Genomic DNA, 24,836 nt, shown 5'->3' with positions numbered 1-24,836 from the left:
ATATGTTTGCATTCAACAAAATGATGGCAGTCGCTTATGATAAATGGCAACTTAAGAGCTACTAAAATTTACCCATTCACTTAAATTTCTCGTGTAACTTGGGCTGAGAATCCGCCAGTGCGGAATATACAAAAGTATCCACTGAAATAGTTCCCAGAATCTCCTCCTCAGACATTGTGTTTACTTTGGAAATAAATAAATATCCGACATATGGCAGACAGAAATCGGAATGTGAATCGGAATCGGAATCCGAGAGAATAATAATCCAAATAAAAAAAAACAAAAATCGAATTTCACCGAATAAAATGAAACATTATTCTGGCAGAAATTTGCACTAACATGGGGATTTATGCCCAACTTTTGTTGCAGCTGTCGGAGCTGACGGTGGACCTGGCCGAGGAGCGTTCCACGGCTCACATTGCCACCGAGCGCCTGGAGGCCGAGACCGGGGAGCGCTTGAAGCTGGAGAAGGAGCTGGGGGAGCAGGCTGGCAAGGTGAAGAACCTGCAGGAGACCACAGAGAAGCTGGAGATGGAGCTGATCTGCGCCAAGTCCGATCTGAATGGCATATCCGAGGACGAAGAGGCCGAGCACGAGGAGGGCAGCGGCGGTGTCTACAAGCTCAAGTACGAGCGCGTGGCCCGGGAGCTGGAGTTCACCAAGCGACGTCTGCAGACGCAGCACGAGCACGATCTGGAACAGCTGGTCGGGCTAAAGAAGCAATTGGAGAAGAAGGTATGGCTTATCTCTCTCTCCGATTAATTATTCTAATCCTCACACTCTGCTTTCAGCTTTCGGATGCCTACGAGGAAGTTGAGGAGCAACGCCAGGTTGTGGGCCAATGGAAGCGCAAGGCACAGAAGATGACCAACGAGATGAACGATCTGCGCATGCTGCTCGAGGAGCAGAATGCCCGTAACAATTTGCTCGAGAAGAAGCAGCGCAAGTTCGATGCCGAGTGCCAATCGCTGCAGGATGCCGCACGGCAGGAGCGCCAGGCCAAGGAGCGCTATGGCCGCGAAAAGGATGTCCTCCAGGCGGAGAAATTTACGCTGGAACAAACACTGGCGGTACGTACTATCATTCATTGGGCTAGGGCATGACGGCAACATGTGTGCGCGACTCTACACTGTGCTACAGGGAGACATTTATACAGAGAACTTTGCACAAAAGACTTTTCTTACAGTTTTGGAGGGTAAATGTTCAATGAATAACGCTGAATTTTTGTAGATCTATGGATTATGCATATGTACATGATGGGAAGCAAATCTTGAAGCAATATCTGCCACATATCTACCTAGTTGTTCTAGTCTTAAAAGTCTTCCAAATTAACCAATTTCGGCTGTTCTGGACATTCCGTTTGACATTTAAAATCATTTATCAAAACAATTATCGTTCATAATTAGCTCTGGTAATAGTTCTTTGTAGCTCAGTGTTTGAACAAGTGGCGGCGACGGCGGCACATTGTGCAGCAGATAGAGATACAGATACTGCATATCTGAGGCTCAGAGAGACTTGGAAACTTGTTCGGCTTGTTTGCCCATGCATGGCACAGGCCACTACCTAGACTGTTCCTACCTCCAACTCTACCTGCTGCTGCTGCTGCTGCCCACGACACTCGACAGACAGACAGACAGCCACATGGGTTGGGTACGCATGTGCGGCATGTTGCATGGGTTCTTCATTCCCATTTCAAGATTTTTCCATGCGCCGCTGTGTGTTCGTTCTTTGGTTCTCGGTTCTCGGTTTAGTTTTGTGTTTTTATCGGCCTGTACTTGAGGCTCTCTCTCTGGCAGCAGACACTCTCTCCCTCTCTCTCGCTGCCTTTGCCTTTGGTCACACATTTGTGGATCTTTGCTTTGCTGCTTTCTTCATTGTTCTGTTCCGCTACGACAGTAGCTCGACGAACGTCAATACGCGATAACTGGAGTACAGACATATAATACTCGTACTGAAAATCCCCGCAGCAGTTCTATCTGTCTCTGTGTCTGTGCCTGACAAGAAAAGAAATTAAAACATTTACGGCGTCCTCATTACGCTTTCGATACTTATAATTAACTGGCAAAAGCCCATGGAGGGCGATAACTGAACGACGACCGACTGTCCACTGCGATTTAGATACGGAACATACGAATACGAACCACACAGAGAGCACAGACCGAGGGAAAAAGAATTCCCAGCTGAAAAAAAAACCAAAACAAAACCAAACCAAACCAAAACCCAACCCAACTGCGAAAAACAATTAGAGGCATGAGTTTCCGCTATTCCACGCGAATGATTCAAGTACGAATGTGATTCGGAATGAGAACACAGCACGCACACGAATCTCTGAATCACCTGATAAATATATCTCTCTTGCAGGACACTCGCTTGGATCTGGAGCTCAAGGAGGAGAAGCTGGCCTCGCTGCAGCGCGAACTGGAGGAGATGACATTCGGTGGCAGCACCGAGGAGGAGTTTGCCCAGCTGCGACGATCCAAGAACGAGACTGAGCGACGGGCCAAGGAGCAGGAGGAGGAACTGGACGAGATGGCCGGCCAAATACAGCTGCTGGAGCAGGCCAAACTCCGACTGGAGATGACGCTGGAGACGATGCGCAAGGAGGCGCGCAGGGAGACACAGCAGCGGGACGAGGAGCTGGAGGAGGTGCGCGGCAATGGCTACAAGAAGATCAAGGCGCTGGAGTGCCAGCTGGAAACGGAGCACGAGGAGCGCACGCTGCTGCTGCGCGAGAAGCACGAGCTGGAGCGGCGTCTCTCCTCCATGGAGGACCGGGATCGTGTGGATCGGGATGCCGAGGAGGCGCTCAACCAGAAGCTGCGCCGTGACCTGCGAAAATACAAGGCTCTGCTGAAGGATGCCCAGACGCAGCTGGAACGACTCAAGGCGGACACGCCCGGTAAGACGCTGATCCGACAGCTGCGCAATCAGCTGGAGGATGCCGAGTCCGCCCGCAGCCTGGCCATGAAGGCACGCCAGACGGCCGAGGCGGAGCTCACGGAAGTGCAGGCCATGTTCGAGGAGTCGCATCGGGCGCGAAACGATGCCGAAGAGCGGGCCAATGTGGCGCATCGCGATCGCGCCGAACTGCAGGCCCAGATCGAGGAGAACGAGGAGGAGCTGAGCGAGCTGATGAAGAAGTACAGTGCCACGGTGAAGCAGCTGAATTCCGAGCAGATCAATGTGTCCGAGGCAGAGTTCAAGCTCAACGAAATGGAGGCGGAGCGCAACAATCTGAAGGAGCAGGTGGGCGAACTCCAGCACAGGCTGGATAATGTGGAGAACCTGGGTGATCCCTCCATGGCCATGATGTCCAAGCGGTAAGTGGAGGAGCAGGCTTATCCAGTGACAGCTGCTTTATATACATATGATTTCTGTTTCAGCTTGGAGCTGCGCACCAAGGAGCTGGAGTCCCGCCTCGAGCTGGAGCAGGCAACGCGTGCCCGCCTCGAAGTGCAGGTGAACCGTCACAAGGAGGCCCTGGAGAAGCTGCAGAACGAGGTCACCCAGTCGAAGATGCGCGAAATGCAGGCCCAGGAAGTGCTCAAGAAGTCCCAGAAGAGTCTGCGCGACATGCGCGAGGAGTATCACACGGTCTCGAGTCGCGAGCAGGAGTCTCTGGCGCGTCGCAAGGATCTCGAGAAGAAAATGGAGCAAACGGAGTCGGAGGGGACGGCCCTAAAGAACGATCTGCGCCTGGCCCTGCAGCGGATAGCGGATCTGCAGCAGGCCATGGAGGAAGAGGGCGAGGAAGAGCTGAGCGAGAGGTAGGCAAAATAATAGATGTGTTTGTGTCTGATGATTAATTTGTTCTTTAAAATTGCAGCGATGAGAGCATCAGTTCGGTGGGCTCCATCAGCGACCTGGAGGATCGATTGAGGCCGGTGAATGTGAAGCGCAGCTCCCAGCAGTCGTTAAACGGCGGCAGCCTTGTGCCGCCCAGCCACACACGCACTTTGGTCTGTGAAAAGGACGACAACAGCCCTAGGTACGCTGACAGCGAAGTCAACTCGAACAGCAGCAGACAGCAGCAGCACAAGCATTAAGCACGTAGCTCTCTCTCACACACCAACACCACCACCATCTCCATGCCATGCCATCTATATATCTCTCTGAATATATTTCTGTCTGTCGTTCGCCCGCTCGCTTAACACTATGCCCATATCGCTAGTTAGCTAGTCTGTAAGGTCTGTTTGCTATTGCCGGCTTATCTAATTTAAATAATTAAATCATACATGCAAACCGCCACAATCCACCTCCACAAATGACCCCAAAAACCAACAAACAACAACCAACAACCGAAACGCCGCTGCCAACGCTCCTGCTCCTGCTCCAAATGCTCCTGCAACGATTCCTGCCATTAAAACCGAAAAAAAAAACAAACTCGTAAAAACCAAACATCCCAAAAAACAAACAAACGATGCGTGTAAATAATGCGTTAATGCAACAAATCCCCCCGCCCAAAACTCCACACTCCGCTCCGCTCCGCTCCTGCCGCCCTGCTCTAATCCGACCCGTCGCCCCGTCCTCCGCGTGTGTGTGCGTGTAAACCATTAGCTTTTTCTTATTGTAGAATAACAGTGACGTCGCCGTCGTCGCCACACATACATAAAATGGCGCTGGCGGCCAAAGCCATACCGGCCACCAAACCGGACACAAAATCTGCAGCGGCGTCAGCTTTAACCACCTGGAGCCCAGCAGCAACCTCCACACCAACGCCGACGACGACGACGACTCTAAGGCCGGTGGCTCAACAGAATGGCCAGAAGCCGTAGATGTTCGTTCCCTTTGTTTGTGGCTCTCGTGGCTGCAGTTTGTAATTTGTATTTTAATTTTTTTGATTATTTATTAGTTGTTTATGATTATTATTTGATTACTGTTTAGTTCAATATGTTTAACTATTTATTATCGAAATATAGCTACATGATATACATACATATAGTACGTTATATATGAGTATGGGTATGAGAACCCCTCCCCCAATCGTAGTTAATTTAATTTGCGCGACAGTCCCTAAAACGAAAACCAAGTGATTAACAATGTTTTTATCTCTGATAAAAAAAAAAGAAACAGGAAGAGGAAAGAATGAAACAAAACAAAATGGATACTAACCCTATAGCCTATAGCCTATATAGAATATAGTCCACACTATCCCATAGCCAACTTAACATAAATGAAATTAGTTAAACGCGTTTCAAAATCATAGGCAAGTGTATGCAAATGCAATAAATCGAAGTAAATCGCATAGAAAAACATCTCCTATTCTTATACGAAATCGTCTTTTCATAACCATTCAATTCAATTCAATCATTCATTAGCTTTATTCAACGCACTCACTCTCATAACTAAAGAAGAAACCACTTAAACTATATATTGGAATACGAAATTTTTGCAGATAATCATCATCATCATAATCATAATTATGATATTCAACGGAAAAGATTCATGAAAACCCGTATTAAGAATTAACAAAAACAAATAAATATATTGTTATAAAACTCAAAGAAAATATCGTTTTATTCGCCATGAATTGTGGGGGGTGATTGTTTCAATAATTGGGATATTAATTTGTTGGGTTGACAGAACTCAAGCGGTCACTGCTGTAACGAAATTTAATAACGGCTCTTTGCAAGCAGATGTTTACTGCACATTCTTTGAACATGCCCGTTCATGCCTAGAAGCCAGCAATGCCATTGGTGTCTCAGTGATACATATACCGTTAGCAGTTGAAGCAGTGCAAAACGATTTATTGTGGTCGTCAAACGACGCGCTGAAGTTAGCCTTTCTTTATTTTTATGCAAACACGCACGTTCCTAGGTCGAGGTCAAATGTGTACAGAGCCCCAAAATAGGGCAACGTCACCCACTACAATCCCCCACCTAACCCAATAAGTGGCACCGTTTTCCAGTCGATGACTTTGAAAACTGCCGCAATCCAGCGCCAACGCCAACGCCAACACCAACGGGGATTGCAACGAATTGGACACGAATGTGAGGCAAGCACGCAAATGAAATGTCTGCCACGGGGGGCAGGTCCGGAGCACTTGAAAACACCTGTTTGTATGTCAAAGCGGGTCTCAAGACATCAATCAGGCAGCTGACGTACGGCACCATAAAACGGGCGCTATGGCTTTTCAATCAGGATCAGCAACAGGTGTGCTTGGCTGGTGCTGCACGGGCAGGCAGTCCTTCTACCCGTTCCCTTCCTCTGCAGGTGGTTCTGCCATGCCGCACGTCAGTGGAGTGGAGCTGCTGAACTCAAAAACAACCGTCAACTAGGCGACTGTCAAATGCGCCGCACGTATCCGGGGACTATCGACCAAACAGCAGCGAACTTTACGCCACTTTCTGGGTCTCGTCTCCGGCTACGTTTTGGCGCAGACACATATTGGATTTCAACGGCTGCGGAACGTCCTAGAAGAGAAGCTGCTCGAGCAGCAATCAACCCAAACCCAAGCAGCAACCACCAACATGGATGACCGCACCATAGACTCGATCTTTCTGGGCTCCCTGGAGGCCCTGCCGCCGGTTAGCTCCAAGATTGTGCGCATCTTCACGAGCTCAACGTTCACGGGTGGGTCCACAAATGAGTCACTAAAGTGGGGGGCGGACATGTGTGAAAGTGTGAAAAAGGGTTATGTAATGCGGATTTTCATCCCACCAGACACCACCATGGAAAGGAACACGCTGATGGCCAAGTGCTATCCCAGGATCAAGGATTATTGCCGCGAGAAGCACGGCCTGGAGTTCCAAGTGGTGGACATGCGTTGGGGTGTGCGCGACGAGGCCACCGACGATCACATGACCACAGAGCTGTGCATGCGCGAGATCAAAAACTGTCAGCGGCTCTCGATGGGTCCCAACTTCATTGTGTTTCTGGGCCAGAAGTACGGCTATCGACCCATACCCACGTACATAGTGTCCTCGGAGCTGGCGCTGATCTGCGAAGAGCTGACATCGATGGGCGTGGACCGGGCCCTGCTCGATCTGTGGTACAAGAAGGACAGCAATGCGGTGCCACCAATCTCGGTGCTGCAGCCCATCTCCTCCATACTCATCAATTTCAACAACAAGGTAGGAGACTTTCCCACTTTCCTTTAGTTTGGGAACAGTTTCCCCAACAAGTTTATTCCTCCCACCCTCAGCGCGTGCCCAAGCTCCAGGCGGAGGATCAGGCCGTGTGGTGGGACACCCTCAACAAGATGCAGAAGCTGCTACGCAAGGCGGTTGCCTCTTTGGGGGCCAGCAACAAGATGTCTAAGGACGATGTCCACAACTACTTCATGTCGGGTAAGCGTAGAGACTGGTAGGCTGCAGCTGTCGCTAAAGATTCATCCCCGGATTCATTTAGTGACGGAGCGGGAGGTGATCAATGGCGTGCTGAATGTGAAGAATACGAAAAACCATTGCCTGGCCTATGTGCGGTACATCAACAACATCAACCTGCAAAACCTGAAGAAGGCCTCGCTCTTCGTGGACATCATCAACCGGAGTCTGGACACGGAGTCGGCCAAGCTGCTGGGCGACCTCAGGGACACTCGCCTGCCAGCGAAGATCGAGTCGAGCAACGCCCAGAAGTAAGAGAGCAGGAGCCAAGCCAAGCCGCAGGCGGGTTGTAATCCAAACTTAATTTCAGATACACTGTGGAATGGATTGGACGCGAGGGCCTGGACATTGAGACGCACGAGGAGTACCTGAATCATTTCATATCGCACTTCTATAAGAACGTGGTGAAGCTGGTGGATAGGGCGATGCGCAAAGAGGACTCCAGTGCACAGGGGCAGATAGTAACTGAGATCCTGCAGCATTTGCACGCTTGCAACAACTCGGTGAAGATATTCTACGGCCGGGAGGAAAGTTGCGAGCGTATCAAGCGCTATATGCTGGGGGATTCAGATAAGCCACTTGTCCTTTTCGGCGACGGAGGCTGCGGCAAGACCTCGCTACTCTCCAAGAGCGCCGCCCTGGTGGCCACCGAGTGGTTCGCCCATGTCAGGCCGATCAATGTCATCCGTTTCCTGGGCACCACGCCGGACTCCAGTGCCTTGACGGCCACCCTGATTTCCATCTGTCAGCAGGTGATATCCATTCAATATCCATTATCCTATAGCATTATCCTTTAACCTTTAACCCCATAATCCTTAATCCATAACCCGCTCTCAAAACCAACCAAGCAGATCTCGTACAACTATATGCTACCCTTCGAGAACATACCCGATGATCTTGTACCCTTAACAGCACACTTTAAGCAATTACTAACTTATGCTAGCCCCAACCAGCCGCTCACCCTCTACCTCGACTCGGTCGACCAGCTGACGGGCACCCAAGACTCGAATAAGGTATCCTGGATACCGACGCGTCTGCCACAGCACTGTAAGGTGAGAGAACTCTCCTCTTCCGGGCGACAGTCCTCTGCATGTACATATAACTATATAACTTCTATAAATATTTAACTACTATCCTTATGCATGATATTTGATATTTAATATTTGATATTGGGTATAAAATCCAAAGTTGCGATAAATCTATCTCTGACACTGTACAAAATTCTGCATGATTCCCTCTCTCAGCACTAGTAGGTCTCTGCACTCAAATATAATATATGGTATATGCCAAAAGACCCATCTATAATCCAACAATTTCTAGCTAAAATATGCCGAAAGGTGACCCCAACCTTTACAATTTCCACCCTCATTCATCCAACGATCTGTATACAAAAAAAATTCCCTCGTAGCACTGCATGAAACATCCAAAAGAATCTTAAAGTTTGAACTTAAATTAACTCTTATACTCCATTGGGAATCCGTGTAAGTTTTTACAATTGCTTGACTTGTGCGTGCTAAGCAAAATCACTCGCACACCTCACACAAAACGACGCCTAGAGGATGGCCGTTCTGCATGAGGCAATCCTTTCTTGGTATCAGCCACAGCCACTTCCATGCCTCATGAACATATCTAAGAAATCCTCCCCATTCAACTCCTTACAGATCATCATTTCGTGCGCCAATGAGCCCGCGAATCCCACAGTCTCACACGAGTACCATGTCCTGTGCAAGATGATTGACGTGGAGGAGAACTTCATCGAGGTGACGGCCCTGGGCGAGGAGCTGGCCATGAACGTGATCAAGATGTGGATGAAGACGGCGTGTAGGGATCTCAACAACTACCAGTGGCGTCTGGTGGCGAATGCCATCAGCAAGTGCTCGCTGCCAATTTTCGTGAAGCTCGTCTTTGCCGAGATCTGCCGCTGGCGGAGTTACACACGGCCCCAGGAGACGCATCTGGCCAACACGGTAATGGACTCCATTATGTTGCTGTTTGAGCGCGTGGAGAAGCAGCATGGCCGCATTCTGGTCTTTCACGCCCTGGCCTACATCACGGCCTCAAAGTCTGGCCTCTCGGAGAGCGAACTGGAGGATCTGATCTCACTGGACGACAAGGTGCTAGACGATGTCTATCAGTACCATATGCCGCCAGTGCGTCGCATTCCGCCGCTCCTCTGGACGCGTATTCGCAACGATCTGCCCAACTATCTGAGCGAGCGAGAGGCGGACGGGGTGAATGTCATGAACTGGTATCACCGACAGTTCCGGGACACCGCCAAGGAACGCTACTTCAAGAACATGAACATGGCCATCTACTTCCACTCGATGATTGCCGATTACTACCTGGGCATCTGGGGCGGCGGCGTGCCCAAGCCGTTCAAGTTCACAGAGATCCAGCGACATCGCTTCGGCCTGGCTGACAAGGAGGGCTCAGCGGATCGTAAGGTGCCCATCCAGCCGCTGGTATTCAGTAGCAAGGATGGCCTGTCCAAGCGCTACAATCTTCGCAAGGTTCGTCAATGGTTTCGTCTACCTATTGGCCTCTCTTTCATTCGAATCTTCAATAGTTTGGGGAGCTACCCTTCCACTTTGTGCGCTCGCGACGCTTCAAGGATCTGTTCGAGCACGTCCTCTTCAACTACGACTGGCTGCACGCCAAGCTCTCGAGCTGTCCGCTGCAGGCGGTGCTCGCTGACTTCGAGGATGCCTCCACCAACACGGAGGACAAGGAGGCCAGGCGCGAGCTGATGCTGGTAGCCGATGCTCTCCGTTTGGGCGGTGCTATTCTCGCCATCTACCCAAATATGCTGGCTCCGCAGTTAATTGGACGCCTGCTGCCCGAGATTGGGGGCAATCCCAATATCAAGATGCTGCTGCGGGCCTGTGATCGCAGTGGACCCAAGGATTGTGCTCTCATTCCGGTCAATCACTGCCTGCACACTCCAGGAGGGCCCTTGAAGGTAGCTTCCTTTAAGATGTTTGCGACCTCTTATCCTAGTCCCCTTTGCAATCCTCTTAGTACTCCCTGGAGGGCCATCAGTTCGCAGTGTTTGCCTTTTGCTTGACCAGCGACATGCGCTACATGGTCTCCATTTCCACGCACTTCATCACCTTCGATCTGTCCACATCGGATCTGACTCGCGACGTCAATCCCGGCATAGAGGGCATCATGCAGCAGCTGGTGCTCAGTCCGGACAACAAGTGGGCCGCCGCCTACTCGAACAACAATCAGACCGTGCTCCTCAATATGCTCTCCAGCGAATTTGTGGTGATCAACAGTCCCTTCGAGGAGTGCCATGGTCCGGTCAGTGGTCTCCATCTGCTCAATCATTGGTAAGTGTTTGCATCCCCCAGCCCTATGGCCTAATGGTGCTCTAATCCAATCCCTGGGGCTTAGTCTCTTCATCACTTGCAAGCTGCGTTGGGCGCAGTTCGATATGCGTGGCAATCTGGTGGACACCTTCGATGTGCCTGGCGAGAACGAGGATTGGGAGATCTTAAGTGAGTGACTGGATGTCGCCTTGGCTTCCTCTACTTACCCATCTTTTTCCCGCAGCCATGGAATTCTTTAGTCCCACGGACTACAACGTGGTCTTCTGGTCGGGTTCCATCAATGACATGCGCCTGCGGCTGGACTCCTGTCGCGGGGGCAACTACTCCAATTCGCAGAGATTCTACAGTGCCTTGGCCATGAACAAGCAACGCACTCGGGCCTATGGCTGTGCCAGCGAGGAGAACTTTGAGGTTTCCGTGTTTGACTTTGTGGCGGATGAGGTGAGCGGTGCTATCAGCTGGAGTCTGGTGGAGACCTTGCCGCGCTTCGATAACGATGACAAGGAGATGCTGCTGCAACTGCGCCTGGACCAGCACGATCGCATGCTCCTGGGCACCGCCGGCAAGGGCTTTGTGATCTGGGACTTTGGCGGCAAGCTAAAGGACGAGACGGAGTCCCGTCTGACCGAGGGCGCGCTGTACCTGCCGCTGCCGCATGGCGTGCGGAACATCACCACCCGCATCATGCAGTCAAACTCCATTATGGTGAGCTCCCGTCTGGACTATGCCGTCGCAGGAGTGCGCAAGAATCTGTATGTCTGGTGCCTGCCCTCGGGACAACTAGCCAAAGTCCTGGACGCCCACTTCGGGCGTATCATTCAGCTGGAGCCGCTGACGATCGGCAACTGGAACAACCTGGTGACCTCCTCCATCGATCGGTCTGTAAAGGTCTGGAACATCAACAACATTTTCGAGAAGGTGCACGTCATCGATCGCCACGAGCTGCAGATCGATGACATCAGCCTGTCGGAGGTGGACATGGCCGTTACCGTCACCCGCGGGTGCGTCGGTGTCTGGGAGACCCGCTCGGGCCGTCTGCTGGCCAAACTGTCGGACAGTGCCCTGGGTGCCATTGTCACGCATGCAGAGATCACGCCCGACGGCCGCTACATCATATCCTCGGAGACGGGCAAGTTTCTGGTGTGGAATCGCGTCTCCGAGCAGGTGGTCTTTCGCGACGATCAGCCTGGCATCCAGCAGATCACCCTCCTTGACTATGGCTACAAGGTGCTGACCGTCTCGGTGCCCAACATCAATCAGCGGGATATCCTGGCGGCGTCGGATGAGGCCAATCGATTGACGGCTATAACAACATTGAGATCAGTGCCAGGTGGGGTATTACTATCAATATTCTATGAGCTTACCATTGACCCATCCCGTTTGCAGAGGGCACCATCCTGTTCCGCTTTGAGTTCCCCATTCGTATGATCACGGGCATGCCGTTCCGCAAGTCCGTGATGACTGCGGATAATGCCTACATCGTGGTAGTGACCGTAGACAAGTCGAACAAGGATTGCCTGGGCGTGTACAGCGCCACCAATGGGGCCTTCGTCTCGAAGATTATGCTCAAGGGTTGCGCCATCAAGGAGGTTTTCGCCCTGGTGCCAATGCCCCACAAGGCCAACCAGGTGGCTGTCATCAGCAGCGAGAAGGGCAGCGTCATGGACATTAAGACCAAGAAGCACATCCGCTCCATAGCCAAGTGGGGCGGCAGCATCACGCGGGACGGCAAGTGCGGGCTGTATGCCCCGACGCGAGGCGGCTTGGAGATGCTGGAGCTGCGCAAGGGTACCACCGTAAAGACGTTCATTCCAAAGGTGGCCGAGGGCGTCTTCTCGGTGATCTGCATCTTCACGGAGAACGACGAGTATGTTGCGTACTATCACAGCGGCCGCAAGACCATACGCGTCTTCCGCACTGGCGACACCGAGATGATAGCCAACTACCGGCTCCAGGCCGAGCTGACGGCCATCAAGAGCAGCAAGGACGGACGGGCCATTGTCCTGGGCACCGTCGATGGCTGCATGTCGGTGCTGGCGATTGTGGATCCCAAGAAGCAGGAGATGATCGAGTACCTCAACGAGCTGCCGTCCCGCGACGAGAACTGGAAGGCAAAGCTGGCCAAAATGAAGGCCCGTGTGGGCTTCAAGGCTGCGATACGTGTGGCGACCATTTCCTCGCGCTATGCAAAGCCCAGCAGGGGCGAGGAGGGGGAGGATGGCGAGGGTGAGCTGCTCACCGAAATAACAGAGGATGTGGTGTTGCCCGTGGCCATGGATTAGTTGAATTATAAATATAACATTTATTTTCGCATATAATTCATGGATAGGATAGAGGATGTTGTGTGTTACAAAAATACGCACGCGCACGCGTGCTATGCTGTCCGACTGTCGTCTGCCTTAAGTGTGTGTGTTTGATGATAGGGGGGGAGGGTGACTGGTTGACTGTGTGACTGGTGGGGGGATTAAACTGAATGAAGCTTAATCTAAACATTGGTTAAAATGGTAGCTGCTAGAGGCTAAAAACTATGGTTTAAGAGTATAACTTAGGTCGGAAACAAATGGAGTTGAGGAATCGGAAAACGTAACGAGACGATAACAAGAATCGATCCTAAGGAGGCAACAAAACAGGGCTCTCTCCAAAACTTTAAACATGCTGCTGTTGCCGTTTGCTTTGCGCTTGCAGCTCATCCAACAAATCAATCTAATTCCAATCGAAAACAAAACATTACTCAGCGCTAGTACAAGTACAATATATATAGGTATAGTGTGTGGTTTTAGGAGTAGCAGCATGATCCAAGGATTAGGTGTAGCCATTAGTTGTAGTAGTTGTAGTAGTACTGTAGCGTCTGTTAATTATTGTTAATTGTTACTTGTTAACCTGCCTTTGAATCTGCATCTGCATCTCATTGCTGCTGCTGTTCTGCTTCTCTGTTACTAATTATTATCTCTGTATCTGTATCTGTATCTGCATCTGCATCCATAGCATGTGTATGTGAATATATATATGTGTATATCGGGTGTGTGCATAAGCAGACTATAACTAATGTTAAATAATAAATGATTCATTTAGTTGAAGACAAGCGTCCATCACGACATCATCTTCTCTTTTCTCTCAATCTCTCTCTCTGTGTCTTCTATAGCTGTTTATCTGTAGAGTCCTACTGGGCATGACTCTCCTTCTTGATCTGCGCCAGCTTGGCCTGGATATGCTGCAAGCGATTCGGCGAGACATCATCGGGTTTCTGAAAAAATTTTTTATATTAATTAAAGAATACTCCATAATACTGAACATCCGCCCCAAGTCACCTCTCTGCGGAAAAGCGAACCCTTCTGGGAGTTCATCGAGCTCAAGCAGAGATTCTCATCGGCCACCTTATTGTCCATCATCATGCGCGAGCCATCGTCAGCCGTATGGCGTGTGGACATCATTTTCCCACCGACACCGACACCACCGCCCATCAAATACTGCAGTCGGTCCATCCAGAAGTCGGCATCATGCTCAGTGCCAGCATTCTGATTCTGATGGTTGTTGGCATCTGTGAGATAAGAACGTGTAGCAGCTGCTGGGAGTGTCGAAATACAGAACACATAGCCACATGTTATATGTTATGGTTAGTATGGGATGTGTGTGTCTATGGCCTGCACGCTTACCCATGCGATTGTCCGGCGCCTGTCCAGCGGAGCCGGACACTCCCTTCTGGCTGCGCTCAATCTCCGCCAGACCCTCCTCGATGTACTTGTGGAAAGTGACACTGGACCCCTGCAGGAAGGTGCTCAAATCTATGTCTGGATTTTGTTGCTAAAAGAAAAAAGAGATATTTCAATGAGTTACAAATGCCAATGAAGATCTAAAGGAAATTACCTTAAAATCGTATAGCTTCTGCAGTCCCTGCTGCTTGGTCTCTCTGTCGGAGATAAGCTTGAAGATTTGCGATACTGTGTCATGGGTCTGATGCGAGATACGCTTCGAGGCAATCTCCTTGGCTCTTTGTGGCGAGGCACCCGTCCCTGCCGAAGAGCCATCTTTTTGGAAATTCTAGAAAAACATTTCTACTCGGTTAAACACATCTCTATAGCGATTGAAGGACCTTTTCTCACCTTCAGGATGCGTATCAAATACGTGTGCAACTCCGAGTGTGTCGGTATCTGATTGAGATGCTGCAGTATGGCATTTCCCTTCACCTTGGCCATGTTGTGGACAATCGTCTTGACTGTGCGCAAAGGTGTGTCCGATGGCCGTGTCTGCCACCAGGTGCTGGGCAGTGCCAGCATGAATTCATGCGCCTCCAATATCACGGCATCGTAGTTCAGCTCATTGGTGCGCTCCGGCAGCATCTTAACGTTTCGCCAAATGCATTTCATCAGCAGATCCGTGAATTTGGGCAGTCCTGCCACCGGGCAAGTTTCACGCAGCAAACGGATTAGGGCACTAGAAACAGCAGCCGCCGTTAATTTTCGCATCTAAGGCAAGGAAAGAGTTGTCCACTCACCAATTTAAATTCGTGAAATTAACCTTGTCCAGCACTTTCAGACAGATGCCATTGATCACCTTGTTGTACTGGCTGTCCTCGCCGTTGGTCAACTTGGGATCGGCCATCAAGTGGAGCAGCGCAGACATGAGATTCTTGATGCAGGCCACGCTCAGCGTTTTGCCCAGAATGTTGGCATGGAAAAACGTATACAAAATGGACAAAAGCGGCTGGTAAACCACCAAAGACTGTGCCGTGGGCAGCTGGGAAAGATTCTGCAACGCAAATAAAGGAAATATAAATAAGTGGATCAGTCTAAAGGGAGTGCTCCTGGGTGTCGTCTCACCTTCAACTGTGCCAGCACATTTTGTATGAATATTTCTTCGTAGTCGCGCAGCACGGCCTGCTTCTCGGGCGACTCAATGATGGCCGCCAGCTCGTTGATGGCCGCACGAGCCTTCATGGTGTCCGTGCTGCTGACAGCCTTGATCACCTTCACCAGCTGTGGGTCATGCTTGGGAAGGACATCAGCCAGACTGCAAACATAGACAGAAAGCAATGAAAAGGGTTCTTAACATTGAGATTGAGATTTACTCTTCTGTTTACTTGGGAATATGGTTGTCCATGTGTTGCTGGTACTGCTGCTGATTGCGCGGGGGACTGCGGTAGGGCGAGATGCCGCTGGCCACGCTGGCATTGGCTGAGGGGGGCGTTGTGAGAGTCTGTTGCATGTAGTGCTGACGCGAGATGAGGCGATCGAATTTATCCTGCGGATACTGGACGCCTCCACGTGTGGGTATCACCTTAATGGGCTCGTACAGAAGCGATATGTCCACTGAGGGTATCTGCTTAAATACCATTTGATCCACACGAACCCAATCCTTTTCGATGTCTGCTATGACTTGCGAGTCCAAGCCAAAGGGTCCACTGGGCCTCTGTTGCTGGGCCTGCTGCTGCAGCTGTTGCAGTTGCTGCTGCAATTGGAGCAGCTGTGAGGACGGTGCCTGGTCGAAGGTTCTGCAAAGGGATGCAAACAAAATGTAAGTTGAACTCTGGCTGTAGACACACATAAAATACACAAGCGACGATATAACAAAAGCAAACTACACTCAAACAATGACAAACAAGGCAAAGCAACAAACGAATCACAAAACATGTAAAGGAAAGTATAAAGAAAAGCAACTTTACGCCTGTCGAGTCAGGGAGTTCAAACAGGCCGTCACATTCGTGCCATTTCTATCCTTTTGGTTGCTTTCTCTCTGCAAGCTGATTCGATGGAAAATTAATATGAATGGTTAACGAAAAAATAATCAACGAAAAATCGAAAAAATATCCAAACTACTGCGACCCACAGGATAGAGAAATCAGTGTGTGAAAAGTTACAGTCGGCGTAAGTTTTTAAATTATTGTTAAACGTTTCTCGTGGCTAGTCCGCTGCAAGCTGCTGCGACTGCAAATTGTACATTTTCAAACACTGACTGGAAACTACTGGCTAGCCAGAAGTCAGATGGCAGGAGACTCTCTTCTAGCTGGAACAGTGGCTCAGAATCGATCTACAATTCCTTTGCTGTGGCTTTAATATAAATGAATCTAAACAGAACAAATGTAACACATTCAAGTAACTCTTGAGATCTCGTTTCTGCCAGTAGTTTCCCATCCCCAGAGCGCGCAAGACATTCATCAATACCGAATCCGAAAATGGTGGCTAGTTTAAGTCTTACCCGTCGCTTGGCGGCGGCAGCTCATCCCCATAGCCATTGCCGACCACAGCGTCCTCGATTTCAATGCTCTCCTGCTGCTGGAGTACAGGCGGTGCCAGCTTGGCGGCGCCTCCACCGCTCGGCATTTCTGCGGCTGCAGCCGATGGCGGTTTGTAGGTCTTTTTGGCTCGCTTGACGCGCTCCTCCAGCATTGAGAGATCCTTTTCGTTGAGATGGTTGAGCTGCTTGTAGAGCTTCTCGCCGGTGAGGAAAAACACCTGCACCATGCAGTTGAGGGCCGCATTGCGCACAGAGTTGTCGCGATCGGAGATCTGGCGAGAGATTTCCTTGATGGAGGCATTCGAACAGATGCACGTGCCATACGAGTCAATCAGGAAGGTGAGCTCATCCAGGCACTCGGTGCGCTGTCGGGCATTCTTCGACTTGAGGCCATCCATGACGTAGGGGAAGATCTTGCCAAAGGGATGGACCAACAACACCTGTCGCAGGACGCGACGCACGCCATTGCGTACCGTATCCTTGGGATCACCAATCTACAGGGCAAAATATAAAGATTAAAGGGATATTCTAGAGGTATAAGCCAATGCCTTACCTTGAGCAGCAAATGAGGCACAAAGCTTGCGGCCTCGTTCTCCCCCAAGATATACTCCACGCCGACGAGCATCTGGAAGACCTGCATCAGATAGTCGAGACCCTTGAGCAGCACTGAAGGGTTCGTATCGTAGAAGCGCAGCGTCAGCCACTTAAGTATCAGATCCAGATTGCAGATCAAAGCCTTGCCATTGCTGGCCAAATCATCGCTCAACTGTTCGATGACTTTCAAGTGATAACTGCGGATAGCAGAGGGTACAAATTAGAGCCTGTCAGCAGTGGGAGACCAGGAGGACCTACCGAAAATCATCGTGGAACATGTTGGCCATCAGCGCCTTGTTCACGTTCGCCGTTGTCATCTGTTCGCGCAGCAGTTCGTTGAACTCTTCGCGTGGCGTGGTGAAGGTCCACTTGAGGACACGCATCTTCTGCTCGTCGAGGAGTCGCTGGTTCTTGGCCGTATTCACAGCCAGCAAGGGCGAGGTGTCCACATCCTCCTCCTTCTTGCGCGATGGTGTAGCCGCCTTCTCGCCTACGACTGTGGCCCTGGCATTGGTCGCCTTCTGAGCGCCAGCTCCAGCTCCTCCGGCGGCACCTCCTCCACGTACTGTCTTCTTGGCGGGATCCTCAAGTATGGGCGCCTGCTGTTTGCCCTTCGGCAGCGGCTTGACGGGCAGATTGGGACGCGCCTTTTCGAGAGACGCCAGAATAGCCGCCTTGGAGGCGGGCTTCTGCTTGTCGAGCGCCCGGTTCATGGCCTCGAATCCCAGGTGAATCATTACCCCGAGCACCGCCTCGTTGGCGTTCTTCCGCACATCGGCCGTTCGATCGCAGATGTGGGCATACAGCTGTGGCACCATCGAGTGGAGATCCTCCTTGGAAATCGTTTTGGGCGGAATCCCAGGCAGCTTATCAGCCAGCCACGCCCACAGCTCCACCTTGAGGGCCGTCGAGGGTCCCTTCAAGGCATCGGCAATCATTTCGCTCTCGAAGAACTCCTTGTAGCCGCCCTTCTCGCCGAACGTGTTGATGCAGCTGAGGGCGGCGGCCCGCACGAAATCCTTGCCATGGCCCAGGGCATGCAGGAATCCCGGGAAGAGGGTGCGCACGTGGTTGCGGCACCCGGAGCCCATGGCCGTTGCCAGCTGCTCGCAGATGGAGAGCGTCGTCTGGGCAATCTTGGCATTAGAGTCCACGAGGCGATGGGCCAGAGCGGGGGCCAGGTCACCGATGGAGGACTTGATGAGCCGTGCCTCCGAGATGATGGCCTGCAGCTTTGTGAGTCCTTCGTTGCGCATCTTCCAGTCCTTGTCGGACATTTCCTTGAGCAGCGCCTCCGTGATCTGTGGTGCAATGTCCACGCGTGGCAGCAGATCCGCCATGTTGCAGGCCATGTCCTCGTCCTGGCCGGCAGCCTCGTCGTCGTCATCGCCGCCATCCGGTGTGCTGGCTCCGCCACCACTGCCCCGCTGTGCTCCACGCACTGGACGCGGTGGCTTCTCGCCCACATTCTTGTCGAATTCCGATTGAATCTGCGTTTTCAGAGCGGGCTTCTCGCTGTCGAAGAACATCATGAGTGCCTGGCCAATGTACATGGACATGGTGCCCACCAGAAGAATGGCGGCACCGCGCACTGTGGGATTGGTGCTCTGCACGCCCTTGCGCACGTCCTCGATCAGCATTTTGGGCTGCATCTGGAAGCCGAACTCCGTGATGGCCTTGGCCACCCAATTGAATGACTCCGACTGCACTTTCGGGGATTTTTGTTCAAAGGCAAAGCTCAGGACCTTACCCACAACGTACTCCAGCTTGGTGGCTTCCGCAAAGGCGGACAGAACATCGCCGGCCACAGGTCCGTTCTTGGCATCCGCCAGTTTCTCGGTGATCTCGTTGATTACATGATCCACGGTGGTGGTGGTCAGGGGATAGGTCTCTGCGACGCAGCGTATGATGTCCAGCTTCAGTTTGAGCACTTGGAAATTCATCTCCTTCAGGCCGGGCTTGCGGCCACTGACGGTGCGCACCAGCACCTGGGAGATGCCCGGCTGCTTGGCATCGTAGCTGGGTATCTCGCCCAGCAGCTGCTCCACGGCAGCCAGGCGTGTCTTCCAATTGAAGTCCCCCAATCCGCTGAGTATTTCGGCTGACAGAATCTCCTCTGCCTTGGCCTGCACCTCCTCCGAGGGCATATCACGCTCGGTGGCGAGCGCTTTGCCGGGAGCTGCCTTGGAGGCGGCAGCAGAAGACGCAGCTGCGGCTGCAGGATTCTTTTTGACCAACTTTCGTGCTCCAGATGTTGCTGGTCGTGACACTGCCTTGGGTGCCCCACTGCCAGCCGTGGGTCTGGCTGCTCCACCCGCCTTGGATTGCGGGGCAGAGGCTGGACGCGTCTCCTTCTTGGGGCCGACAATCTTCACCTTGATCTCTGCCTTCTCGTAGCCCTCCTTGATTTTGCTCATTTTGAGGGGATCCACATCGGCCAGCAGTGGCTCCAGCGTCTTCTCGCCCACCAGCTTCATCAGGGTGCCCAGGGCCTCGGCGCTGCTGTCGCGCACTGTGGGATCCGGTTCGTTGAGGGTCTTCACCAGATTGGTGGCCATCAGCTTGAGCAGCTTTTTGTTCAGGGCCGTGGGCTGGGTGCGGCACAGGGCGCGGGCCAAAAAGAGAGCCGTCTCAGACTTGACTGTGGGGTTTTTGTTAGCCAGCGACTCCACAATGGCCTCCTGCTGGGCCTCCAGCGATGTGGACATGTAAATGGCATCCATGGCCTCCCGTAGGGCAGCCACCACATTGGGTTTCTTCTCCTTGAATTTTTCTAGCAACGATGGCACACAGCCCTGCGAGGAGGATGAAAGAGGATTTCACCGATTAGATTGGTCAATAGATTCCCTCGAAAACCACTCACCGATGCATAGTTGGAGAAGCGCTTGACCAATCCTTTGGCCAACATGGCCAGGCACTTGCCAGCCAGGGCCACCAGGACCACATTGGAGTCCTTGGTAATCACCTTCCTCAGGGCATTCACCAGAGTTCCGTACTCGCCGCTCTCCAGCTTGGGATGATCGGTGAGCAGTTTCTCCAGCGCCTCTAGTGACTCCTTCCTGAGTGTCCACTTCTTTTCCTCGAGTTTGTCGTAAAAGTCCTTGGGCATCTTGGAGAGTATGTCCACAGGATCAAGCAGATCCATGGGATCCATTTCTTCAGTCCCAGCATCGCCATCCTCTTCTGTAAGCAGATACAGGGAAGGGCATTAGAAGGGGATTATTGGACACAGTTCTTTGTCTATTATGTTTCTATTTCCCTGCAGAATATGCAATGGATTAATTGGTACACATACTTTCTTTTGGGATTATCATTTCTTGTTCCGAATAAAACACACAACAAATATAAATATACGAATTAAAAGGTTTTTTGACATAAAAAATCAAACAAAAGTTACTCCCGCCCCTATGGAGCATGAAAGGAGTCTGATGAAGCCAAAAATACAGAGAACAAATCGAAAAAAACGTCTCGAAATTTAAATGACATTTCAATTACCATTATACACATCCTCGCTGGCTGCCGTCTCTGCAATCTTTGCCTGTTTCTCCTGCTGCGACTTGAGGTATCTGCAATAAAAACACAAATTAGAGGAATATTCAACGGTAATGAGTTGTCCTAGTTCTCTAACCTGGAGGGCTCTGCACGCTCCCCCTTGAGCTTCTCAAATTCATCTTCCAGCTCTTTGAGTGTCACCTGCGGCAGGGTGGCAATCTGTGCTTTCATGGCGGCCCCGATCCAGCGATAGATCTCCACGGCCAGCTGCTTGCCTTCGTCACGAACCGCCTTGTCGCGGTCGGACATTAGTGGAGCGAGCTTCTTGATCAGCGGCTTGACGCCCACGACTTTGTTGCCAAACTCACGCAGAGCCAGGGTGACGGCTGCCACGCAGGCGGACACAATTTTGGGGTTCTTGTGGTCCATGCCCTTGACCAGCTCCTCGACAACAGCCTCCTGCTTCTCAATCTCCACGTACATGAGCGTGACCAGCACAGAGAGCTCCTTGGTCTTGGTCTTTGGTGCGGCAATGCATTTCTGGACAATGCCTGACATCACATCGCCGACAGTGCGACCGGCCAGGCCGCTGTTCTCCACAAATATAAGTGCCGCCTCGAGACCCTTCTCCTGGGCCAAAGCATTCGAGTCCACAACCATTTTCTTGATGAGTCCCGCAAACTTTGACCATTCCGGGGACTTTTCGTCATCAAGCTCGCGGAAGAGCTTGGCTGCCTCCTCGTAGCCATCGACGCGGGCCTTCCACAGCTTGTGTACGCATCGCTCCTCCACCGGCAGCTTCTTGTATTCCGTATCCTCGGCCATGATGTGGGGTCTGGTATATCTGGCGTCTGTCTGGGGTTTCTTCTCAGTGATTTATTTGGAAACCTTGTATCTCAATGACCAATCTATCGAACAAAGAGGAGAATAATGAAATGTTACACGGAATTTTGAAATCAACTGCAAAACCCCAATGGAGCAGAACTTGTGGAGTGTCAGGAGCAATCAAAGCTAATGTTTTAAAATTGAACTTAATTGTGGATGAAACCCCCACGGGAATGCATCCGTCACGCCTGAGCGATTGCACCTAAGGCGGTGGTAGCGCCGGCGGCAGAGAGGCGACAACATTTAAATGGGTCGGACGTCAGGCCGGTCCATATTTAGAAGCTGCCTTCTTTTTTTGAATCAGAAATAGAATTGGGCGTGCAAATTAGTTTTTGGGCAAAGTTCATGTCGCCGCCGCTTCTTGCGCTTCATGGGCTTGTCTCCAGACGATGACGAGGCCCCAGGATGAGTTCATCGCCCAAAAAACAGAACAGAAATGAAGCGCCGTGTAGGGTTTCCAGTGCAGCAACAGGGCATAAATCAGGCGCATATTCATCCCTTGCAAAGGTGACACACGCACGCAAGCTCCTGTTTGCTATGTGGCAAGGTATATTTGATATATATAAGGTGAGACAGAATCGTCGAAAATGGCTTCTACAGCGACACTGCCTTAATCCCTTCCAGCAAAGGTGACAAGTCGGCTATCGGCTTGAACCGCCAGGCGCTCTCCTCTCACCCCCTCCACACAATGACGCGCAGCCGCATGAATTACGGAATACACAAAGTTTGCCCTAGGCTGTAAGCGTAAAACGTTTTTCGTTTTTTCCTTCCATAACTCATTGGACAGATATTAATTTCCAGTAAATGCAATTGGATAGCTGCAAAAGCGCAGCAGAGTGTCGTAAGACGTAATTCATGCCACCAACAGAGTGGCAACCGCAAGCGACGCCCACAGAAGTAGCAGCATCGCAGCTGCCGGAACGGCATACAACAAACCTTAAAACATTTCGATGCACTCAAGTGTTTAAGTGTTTAATATACCTTCCAGAGACGTACAAGTCAGTGTAGAGCATTCCACAAGTCGGCTATCGGCTTGACCTCGCCAGAGCGTCTCTCTTGCTCTCTCACTCTCCCTTTCTCACACACACACAATGACGCGCAGCCGCATTCGAATTAACGGATCAATTGCAACAACAAATGTTTGCCTCTCAGGGCTGTGCGTCAACAAAATGCCGTCGTTTACCGTTTGTTCCTTCCAGTAACTCATTGGACAGATATTAATTTCCAGTAAATGCAATTGGATAGCTGCAAAAGCGCAGCAGAGTGTCGTAAGACGTAATTCATGCCACCAACAGAGTGGCAACCGCAAGCGACGCCCACAGAAGTAGCAGCATCGCAGCTGCCGGAACGGCATACAACAAACCTTAAAACATTTCGATGCACTCAAGTGTTTAAGACTCACTATTAGCATGGAATTCCTTGGCATATAGGACTGCGGGGGCAAAAGGCTGCGCAATGCAATAACTTCGATTTTTCACAGGCGAAACACAAGCACACTTGCACACTCTCTCTAAACACTCACGACGCACACACCAACAAGGGGCTTTGTGGCAGCAGCAATAATAAATAATAATAAAAAACCAAACGAAGGTCTTGCACACTGGCTGCCACAAAAATTACTTGGAATTTCAGTTTTAAATAAATAATAAATGTTCTTAAAAGCAGCGACCAAAGCGTCGCTCGCGCAGCTATATCGATGTATTGATAATCTATTGGTGGGTGATTTTAAGGACTGCATATTTTTGCAAAAAAAAATACCGATACTTTTGTGCGATAAGCGTTGCAGCATAAACTGCACACATGATCCGCTAAAGGGCGCGAAAATCTAAACAGAAAAATGCCATGATTGATTTGTCACTATATTGTATTTATTGAAGCACTGTTCTCAGCACGCGTAATCTCCAGCAGATGAATGGTGTGTCCGCCCATAAACTCCAGCACATCCACGCCCGACTCCTTGCCAATGTCGTCCATGTTTATGGGCAGCGCCTGTAGTTTCCATTTTTTTAGCAGGGCCTCGATTGACCAGTCGGCACTACGCTCCTGGTATGTGAAAATGAACTTGGCCCCGCAGTTCCGTTCAAGGAGAAAGGCAACCGAAACGATGATGTCCTCGAAGACACTGGGATCGTAGAAGCAATCGGCGGCTATGATTAGGTCGAGGGGCGCCAGCCGGAATACGGAATTCAGCAGCAGCCCCCAGCTTAAGCCCACCACATCGATATCCACGCCGGGCTGCAGTTGATTGGCCAGGCAGGATTTGCGGATATGCGCCAGGGACTTCGGCAGTATGCAGTTGTCGGTGAGTACCACCTGGGCGTTGCACTTGGCGGCCAGTATTCCCGGCAGAGCAGTACCGCTACCCAGCTCCAGAATCCGCTTTCCGGCCAGTGTCTGTCGCTGTTCCCACAGGAAATGAGCCAAGACGGGGGCACAGGGCCATGTGTAGAAGGAGTAGGCGCCTTGGAGCAGCTGCCAACGCAAGAGCAGAGCATTCAGTGGCAGTCTGAGCTGAAGTTTAATTATACGCACCTCGGGTATTTTGATCTCCAGACGCTCGGCTGCGTGGCTGCTGGTGAAGACGAATTTCCGTATATGCTCGGCAGTAGCTGTGGCTGCCACAATGTCGTTATCATCACTGCCACTTTTCATTTGGAAACGCATTTTAACACAAGCATGCGGGTGGGTGGTGACGAGTATTCCCCTTTTCTTTTATTGTTAATTGCAGTTTTTCAGTTTTTGTTTACAACCTGTTTGATTAGAGATGGTATATTAAAATCGATACCCATATCGTTCACTCTGGTGAAGGGAGTATCGCTTTGGCACAAACAGTGACTGGAAATCACAGTTTCAGTAAACATTTAACGGTTGTGCCACAACCGTTGTGGCAAATTGGGATTAACGATTGGCAGAACCTAAATTATGTATTATGTAAACTCCCAGTGCAGAACAAGATTGACTTTTATTAAAACTATAA

General features: G+C 51.0%; 4 protein-coding genes across 14 annotated transcripts in view; 2 read left to right on the top strand and 2 right to left on the bottom strand.

The window, feature by feature from the left end:
* LOC111069948 (unconventional myosin-XVIIIa) overlaps positions 1-5,488 on the top strand; it is a 33,119-nt gene extending 27,631 nt beyond the window's left edge. For 4 of the 9 annotated variants that reach the window (XM_022360210.2, XM_022360209.2, XM_022360208.2 and 1 more), the window contains 6 exons: positions 370-735; positions 792-1,070; positions 2,362-3,320; positions 3,384-3,767; positions 3,827-3,988; positions 4,574-5,479. In XM_022360210.2, coding sequence (XP_022215902.2) covers positions 370-735; positions 792-1,070; positions 2,362-3,320; positions 3,384-3,767; positions 3,827-3,988; positions 4,574-4,775 — 2,352 coding nt within the window. In that variant the 3' untranslated portion in view covers positions 4,776-5,479. Of the gene's footprint in view, positions 1-369; positions 736-791; positions 1,071-2,177; positions 2,284-2,361; positions 3,321-3,383; positions 3,768-3,826 lie in introns of those variants that run through there. The other 5 variants (XM_022360202.2, XM_022360205.2, XM_022360204.2 and 2 more) reach the window with 5 other exon arrangements.
* Positions 5,489-6,394: 906 nt separating this feature from the next.
* LOC111069950 (NACHT and WD repeat domain-containing protein 2) lies at positions 6,395-13,126 on the top strand. Its single transcript, XM_022360219.2, has 12 exons — positions 6,395-6,573; positions 6,664-7,073; positions 7,145-7,289; positions 7,351-7,576; positions 7,636-8,077; positions 8,177-8,377; positions 8,987-9,835; positions 9,892-10,284; positions 10,344-10,657; positions 10,722-10,825; positions 10,881-11,987; positions 12,044-13,126. Exons 1-12 carry the CDS (start codon positions 6,471-6,473, stop codon positions 12,937-12,939), a joined length of 5,190 nt encoding a protein of 1,729 aa, XP_022215911.2. The 5' UTR covers positions 6,395-6,470; the 3' UTR covers positions 12,940-13,126.
* A 524-nt stretch (positions 13,127-13,650) lies between these two features.
* LOC111069949 (protein mini spindles) lies at positions 13,651-23,541 on the bottom strand. 3 transcript variants are annotated; one of them, XM_022360215.2, is made up of 16 exons: positions 23,262-23,541; positions 21,111-21,882; positions 20,978-21,048; positions 20,346-20,665; positions 17,741-20,277; positions 17,442-17,679; positions 16,850-17,382; positions 16,317-16,394; positions 15,735-16,145; positions 15,475-15,664; positions 15,150-15,403; positions 14,758-15,088; positions 14,522-14,695; positions 14,311-14,458; positions 13,966-14,195; positions 13,651-13,901 (listed from the first exon to the last, which is right to left on the bottom strand). In XM_022360215.2, the coding sequence occupies exons 2-16, from the start codon at positions 21,797-21,799 to the stop codon at positions 13,818-13,820; spliced, it is 6,288 nt and encodes a 2,095-aa protein (XP_022215907.2). In that variant the 5' UTR covers positions 21,800-21,882; positions 23,262-23,541; the 3' UTR covers positions 13,651-13,817. The 3 variants fall into 3 exon arrangements, with proteins under 3 accessions (XP_022215907.2, XP_041450916.1, XP_041450917.1); XM_041594982.1 differs by having other exon boundaries at positions 13,651-14,222; XM_041594983.1 differs by lacking the exon at positions 16,317-16,394 and having other exon boundaries at positions 13,651-14,222.
* A 168-nt stretch (positions 23,542-23,709) lies between these two features.
* LOC111070123 (methyltransferase-like protein 23) lies at positions 23,710-24,638 on the bottom strand. Its single transcript, XM_022360449.2, has 2 exons — positions 24,392-24,638; positions 23,710-24,331 (listed from the first exon to the last, which is right to left on the bottom strand). Exons 1-2 carry the CDS (start codon positions 24,521-24,523, stop codon positions 23,717-23,719), a joined length of 747 nt encoding a protein of 248 aa, XP_022216141.1. The 5' UTR covers positions 24,524-24,638; the 3' UTR covers positions 23,710-23,716.
* Between the last annotated feature and the right edge of the window lie 198 nt (positions 24,639-24,836).

The sequence above is a fragment of the Drosophila obscura genome, unplaced genomic scaffold (assembly GCF_018151105.1).
Source record: "Drosophila obscura isolate BZ-5 IFL unplaced genomic scaffold, ASM1815110v1 contig_4, whole genome shotgun sequence".
Classification (NCBI taxonomy): Eukaryota; Metazoa; Arthropoda; class Insecta; order Diptera; family Drosophilidae; genus Drosophila; species Drosophila obscura.
Note: the sequence above shows the minus strand (reverse complement) of the source record. Positions and strands in the feature narration are given on the sequence as shown.